Below are 7304 nucleotides of genomic sequence, written 5' to 3'. Positions count from 1 at the left end.
CCGCTTTGTGGGCGCAATTACTGTCAATATTATTTACGCAAACTCAATTCAGTTAGAGATTGCAAAATTAATCACAGTGTAGCTTACAAGACGCATATCAGCAATTTCGCAATGTTGTACGGCAACCATCTAACAATTTTAATAAAACACCAAAGTGCACTTAAAAAAAATGCTTCAGGCAGTTTGCAGATGCTCCATGGAAATATATGAGACTGGGGAAACATTATGAATTTATGTAAAAAATTACATTATGCAATATATACAGCGAAAGATTTTAATGAGCTTTTGTTGGAATGTATATGTTATCATGTGCAATAATAATCCCCATGGCAATATCATCAATGTTTACAAATTGCCTGCTATTCAAATAAGTACTTGGGATGATAATGTAGCAGACAAGGTGATAAATTAATTTTGAACACAACGACTTAAGTACACTTACTTAAAGTGTAAATATATTTTGGCATGTTGAACCACGCCCATGGGACAATGCAGATATGGCATTGTGAATTGAATCTTTTAAATAATAAATTCACTTCATGTTTAGCGTATAAGCAAAATGCCTGCAAAATGTGAATGCAATGCGTTATTTATTTAAACTTTTTACTCTGATTTTTATAGGCTGAACAAATAGTTACTGATTGCATTTTCTTTAAAAACTAATAAAAGCGTTTAAAAACAATTAATTAACATAAAATTGGTTTTACAACAAATTAATGACTATCCCCAGTTAACATAATTTTTGAGAATCGTATTAATTGATTGAATTGCAGCATTCCAATTGTCAACAATTATAAAATAACAGTACTTTAAAATCACAATAATATCAACTTCTGCAAATGATACCTGTTTTTGTCGACTACTTTACCATCAAAAACATTCTTTCTGTCTCAGACCAAACTTGTCTCACTGTGCAGATATTTGACCACATGAAGCAATTAAAAGTTGCAGTCAAATTCCGTTGTTATCAAAAATTTGTTTACCTTTCTGATGTTGTTTGGAAAAAATATCAAATTTTAATTTGGCTTTAATTGCTCGCATGCAAATGTTTAGCAAAATAGAAATAAGAAGCAGATTAACACTTGATAGGATACAATTCGGGTAAAATAATTTCAGCTGCAAATAACAAGTCTGAATTCAGGCTAATATGTATGGTAAAATATTAAAATAAAATGTGAATAAAGAAAAAAGGCAGAATATTGATTTGCTATTCAAACAATGTATTACTTCTGACTTTAGACCTGTAATAAATCTATATTTTATAATACTTAATAACATTTATACTTTGACGACAATAAACAGCTGTGGCAAAGTGCATTTATTATAGTTATAGTATAAGAGAAATTCTTAACTATAAATAAATCTATTTGTTGTAAACTGTCTTAAATTTATCTGCAAAGTATTTTTAGTCCCGCGAGCCTTCCTTATTTCCACGAACTAAGTCATTTTTTGGCAAGAGCTGAATCCCATCACAACTTCTGAGTTGCTTGCGTGCCTTGCATTTACGTAAAGATTGGCCTAAATAAGTTTTTGAAGTTTTCGAAGTTGTGCTGACTTGTAGATGCAAATGAAACTTTCCATATGACGAGCAACCAGAAAAACCATAAACAATTATTCACTCATAAGGTTCAAGGCATTAAATGAGCTGTTCTCGCAACTCTCCCAGAAAAGTAATTAAAATTCTAGTCCAACGTGTACATTAAATCTAAGTAGCACTGTGTAGCATAATGTAGGACTTCATTTATTTGCTTTCTCGAGCTGTAGAAAAGTTTTTACAGACCACTTCCTTACACTACTCGCACTATAAGTATGCATGCGGATGTGTTTGCTGTTAAAATTGACGCAGCCTTCGGGGCTGCTTAAGTAAGGGTGGATATAAGAGGAAGTAAATAGGACGTTCATGCATTACACATTTCAGCTGACAACACATTTATCCACTTATATAGTTTGGGCCTACTCATAAATATCAATTAGAAATCTGACAGTGCACAGCACTTATTCACTTGCTCTTGCTCAACACCACTAAATTCTTCAAATTAAAGTTACATTAATATAATTGTTCTCAATGTGTACACATTATTTGTTACTTGCTGAATTTTTTTATCTTTCTTAGATACAAAATGAGCAGGATAAGATAGGATTAAATTGAAAATTCTTGCATTATGAATAGGAAACAATTTCTTCTTAAAGCTGAGATGTATTACTGCACCTGTCACCCAATTTGCTCATTTTTGATGAAGCAAATGAATGGTAAACAGATCAAAAGAGCAATTGCATCAATTGCCTGCCAGTCTCCCTTCATCTGCTTAGGGCGTTGATGGGAAACTTGAAGTGAAAGGTAAACAAATTTCGAGTTCGGCAGCCAACAGACAACTGAAAACAGGCAGACGAACAACTGAATAAAAGGATCCAACTGCCGCCTGCAAAATCAACGTACGTGCAAAAATTCGATTTTACGCTTATTTACATATGCACGATATGTGCCCAACTGTTATTGAATATTTATATAAGACCAAGTACATGTATATAAATTTGCGTCTGAGCACGAGCACTTTTTTATTATATAACTATAGTGGATATTCGCGTTATTTGAGTTGTCCTTAAATCAACAGCTTTATCTTCTTATCTTAAACAAATGTACTATTTGCAAGTGTTATTATATTTTGCAGTTGAATTCACATATTTTCATCTTATGTCAAACATTTTTTATGCACTTAGCTCGCCGAAAGTGATTCAAGGCAAGAGCAAATATAAGTGGAAAAGCTGTGTTGCTCTTTATTCATTTTACGAGGCGTATGAGCAATATGGGCAAATACAAAAATGAGATTGGGTAGTCAAAACAGGTTTGAAGGTAAAACTCGTATTATCAAAGGTGGTGAATATCTAACCTAATTGACATTTGATTGATGACACATTGCTAGCGACCTGTCACTGAGGAGATATAAGCCTATTCCTGGCCTATTTCTAACCGTATCCACAAAAATGAAGTAACAGCTGTAACGAGGTCGAATGATGAAAAATCCCATGGGGTTGTTGCAACAATGCTCGTCGTCTGTTCGCATGACCTTTTGTCTTCCCATTGTTGTTGCCACTAAGCATGACCGCATTGTGGCACGTAGCTACAAGGACGTGCCACATGGCGTAATACCTTTGTCCCAGTTGGATATTAGCCGTTGCTTGTGACACGGTTATCAAGCAGACTTTACATGTTGCAGAAATGAAAGTTGTACGATGAAAGGGTAATAATTTGACTGTATTATTTTCCATAGCTAGACTGCTAGAATAATAAAAGGTTTGTGGGCTATATGACACCTTAAAAATGTTCCTAAGAAACGTGAAGCTATCAAAAACAATCTGATATAATATAAATTTGATCAACGATTTGCAGTCACAGCACTAAAATCTAATATATTTACAAACGAAACGTTTACAATGTTTAACATTTAATATATTCCACTGAATAACAGAAAGGGATTCGTGTATATGAAATGTTCACTTAATTGATTCCAACTTTGGCCTGATCATGATCTGCACTGATTTCAGGTTATACCCCGGTCCCTGCCACTCGTCCCAAAAAATGCCATACTCGGAGTTATCATAATACACATCACGCTCTGTGTACTGTCCGTTGAGATTGCTGAAAGCGAGACACCAAACAAAATAAGAAAGCGAACAAAATAAATCATTTAATTGTTGACCAACCTCAAGCCACAGTTGTTGTACCACCAACCACCTAAGCAAGTCTCGGCACAGTTAAATTCGCTCATGTCGTTATCCCTGTCAAAGGTTGTGAACTTCTGATGCTCATTATCGCGCATCGAGTCACCAGCATTGCCAGAGTACTCGCCGAGAGCGCTCAGTGCATATTGCTCGCTCTCGGGGCCCACAATTATGTTATCATAATACGCGTGGCTGCTCTCATTGTTGAAGTCGGTTAGGTGCACGTATAATTCGTGGGGCTGGGCAGTTGTCATGCGATGTAACTTCTCGAGGCCTATGAAAAACTCGCCGCTCAAATTGCCGAATCCCTCCTGGTATTGCAGCCAGTTTCGATTGAACTTAACGCTTCCATCGATCCGACGCTGCACAACGGTCCATCCGGTGCCGCTTAGTCGAGAATCACAGGGCACGAAAAACGCATCTCCGTCGGCCACCTTTATTAAATGTATATCATTGGAGTTGCCAAATGGCAGACAGCTGCTAGCCTCAAAATCCACTTGCGGCGTAGTTTCAAATTCTTCCAAATTGTTAATCTTATAAGCAATTTCTTTTGTTTTGGTGTGCATATTTTCGATTATTTGTGATTTCTCTGACACATCGTATTTTAAAAGTTCTATTTGCTTGGCCTGATCGCTAACGAGTGTTTTTAAGCTGTAAATTGTCGCAAGGCCTTCTTCAATCTGTCGATCCTTTTCCTCCAAGTTGGCAACGTTTAAGTTTTCCCGCAACTTAGTGATTTGCCCAATATAATAGTTGTTTAGCTCTTCGAAGGCAGAATTCTGATCTCGGCACTTTGACAGTTCGTCGTTTATTTTCGTCTTTAGGTCTTGCATTGTGGTTTCCATTTCCGAATTAATTGCTTCTTTAATTTTCCTATTATATATGGCTTGCAATTTCTCAATGTCTCGGTATGAGTTTTTTAGTTGATTTTGAAGTCTTAAAATTTCGACAAAATTCGCCTGTGCCATTGTTATATATAATTTTGTCACAATTAATAAAACAATTAACATTTTCGCCATTTCGACTTTTTTATGCCGCTCGTATTTGACAACCGTTCTTTTGATCTCGCAACACAAAACTAAATACAAACAGTCTACCCAGCCATGCTCAATAGTCAAAATAATTGAAATCATGCTCACATTTTTATTTCTCGGATTAAATAAACTTGTATATATATATTACGCATAGTGTTGTATTTACTTTTGCTGCAGATAAGACACTATGAAACGAGAGTTGTTTAGCTCTCTCGTGCTGTGCCACACTTTCACAGAGCTTGGTTCAAGAGTCATGTGTTATCAGTGTCTACTTCCAATATTTGACTAAAATTAATTAGGGTGTAAATTACATGTGTTTCTTTTTATTAATTGGTGAAACTAACACATATTATTGCTATATCGACAAACTGATGCACTACATTGCCAATTTTTAGTTGAGCCAATTTAATTATTAATATTTCATCTTACTACTAATTTGTCCAACTTATTCCAAATATTTATAGCTGCATGTTAACATCCTTTTATGCAAGTATTTATTAAAAGCAACCGCAAGTTGTGACAAACACTAGATATACAAAAGTCAAACGGCACGAGAAATTCAATTTGTAATACGAACTGATTAATATATTAAATTTATATATCATATATGTAGAGCATATACACATATCCAATTTGTTATTAAAATGCCTTTAAAATATTGTTGTACATCTGAACTTTGGTGCGGTTTTGGATTGCGCTCTCCGACCACAGACTGAAATTGAAGTATGGCAAACAGTTGTGTTTATTGTTGTTGAAAATTGTTATTTTTGTAAATAACAGTTGTATATTTTTGTTAATTGCTTTCTGTTTCGTTGACATGTTTCATTGATCGTCACTCCTCATGTTAAGGCTTCATACTCACTGAATAAATAAACTGCGAAACTTGCAGTTTCGTATCAAATTCGAATTTCGGGAGCAAAACTTGAAGGCCAACAGAAATTGTATGCTTCACCTTCAGTCAGCGCCAAAATGCAGAAACTAAGTTACCAGCTGTGAGTGAACTCGTAAATTTGAAACTGCATTTAAACGCCTTTTCACATAAATAAATGACAAATTCAACAATGATTTGAACCTTTGAAGGAGTACAAAGAAATTAAATTACAATTAAATGGGTAAATTGTTACTATTAATTATTTGTTCTTGCTGATTGTAGTTGAATTATGTGAATTAAGTACAACAGCCCAAACATTTTATTTCGGCCATGTATTTAGTGCCTGAATCTCTATTATGGGAATTAATCTTAACAAATACTGGGATATTTCACATTTGTTGTAAATGCCTTGTGCAGTTGTTCGTTAGCTGAAGCACATCACGTTTAAAATGCACTCATTGTGCATTCATGCGTTTCAGGAACGACGATTAGGCTACTTTTGACTTTTAGCCACGGTTAAGGAGAGACCTGAAACTCACCACTGACCAATGTGCTCTAATATTGTTAACCCTGTCAGCAGTCGCCTGTACACACACGAGACACATACACATAGAACTTGGTTAACTTATACCACTCTCGGGGTTAAAAGTTTCAACTATCTTGCTTAGGATGTGTCGTTTTTTTAGTCTAAGCCAGATGTTATCCGTAGAATTAAATTCATTCAACACATGGTCGTTCTGCAATTTATGAGATGAAGTAAATATACCGTGGTGCATGTACCGAAGAAACATCATGATTATTTTAACGATTAAATTAAATTGAAAATAATTTTTGTAGCATACTTTTGAACGTTGTGAAAACACAAGTAAAATTCGCGTAAGAGATCTGTTTGAACATACATTAATCACAAATTATTTAATGTGTAATTTCATTAAATGGAACTTTATCTTTTGATATGTCATATTTTTGGTAGCTTTGTAAATAACTGGAAAAGCAACTTGCGAAAAGGAGAAGGTTTGAATCACACGAGAAGTAAAAAGATACATGCACATGTATATATACCCATAAAGATGATTGCTTTGAGTGTCTTTGATTGCTTTTAAATCACGTTGAATGCCCAAGTTTTTCACGTTCTACGCAGCACGTCGCACTGCAATTATCCAGATGACTTAGCCGGAAAGCTGCATACAAAACCATGAATATGTCTACTTTTTGTTTTCAGATGTCACTAAAATGTAAGAGCTACAGTTGCCAGTCTCGCTGCGAGTGTCTCTGGAATAGCAAATATGTGAATAAAAAATATGGCAGCCGCTTTTGCTGAGGTTGTGTCTGCATTTTGCTAGCTCTATGCATGTCACGTTGCGGTTGGCAGTCGGCGTATACACGATGCTGTAATATTTCACATGAAATGAATTCAGTTGCACTTATTTAAAGTGCAAGAGACAGGCAATGTAAACAACTGAATACGAAATACAACTGCTTGAATTTGATTAGTTGACTTTTCGGCATATTTCGGCCTGTTGCAAAGAAAGAAAATATTTGTTGTAAATTTCAATTGAACTTTAAAATTGTTTAATTCCAAAACTAAATCTTATTTTGAGATGACACTCATTTTCATTTAATTTTTGTACATTAAAATATAATTATCACTAAAAGCAAGAGAAAACGTTGCAGTCGGG

General features: G+C 34.9%; 1 protein-coding gene across 1 annotated transcript; it reads right to left on the bottom strand.

Annotated features, from left to right (window-relative positions):
- Positions 1–3441: 3441 nt before the first annotated feature.
- Positions 3442–4351, bottom strand: LOC6566980 (angiopoietin-related protein 1). The gene is made up of 2 exons (XM_001993237.2): positions 3703–4351; positions 3442–3637 (listed from the first exon to the last, which is right to left on the bottom strand). Exons 1-2 carry the CDS (start codon positions 4284–4286, stop codon positions 3493–3495), a joined length of 729 nt encoding a protein of 242 aa, XP_001993273.2. The 5' UTR covers positions 4287–4351; the 3' UTR covers positions 3442–3492.
- Positions 4352–7304: the final 2953 nt, after the last annotated feature.

Source organism: Drosophila grimshawi, unplaced genomic scaffold, assembly GCF_018153295.1.
Source record: "Drosophila grimshawi isolate 15287-2541.00 unplaced genomic scaffold, ASM1815329v1 contig_1377, whole genome shotgun sequence".
NCBI classification, from domain to species: Eukaryota; Metazoa; Arthropoda; class Insecta; order Diptera; family Drosophilidae; genus Drosophila; species Drosophila grimshawi.
This window is presented reverse-complemented; position numbering and strand designations above follow the sequence as displayed.

What these genes read in the sequence shown, in the direction of transcription:
- LOC6566980 (XM_001993237.2), bottom strand. Translation starts at nt 4,286, where the DNA reads ATGCACACCAAAACAAAAGAAATTGCTTATAAGATTAACAATTTGGAA. An exon ending in TACAACAACTGTGGCTTGAG is followed by an intron (nt 3,638 to 3,702) that starts GTTGGTCAACAA and finishes TCTCGCTTTCAG; the next exon opens with CAATCTCAACGGACAGTACA.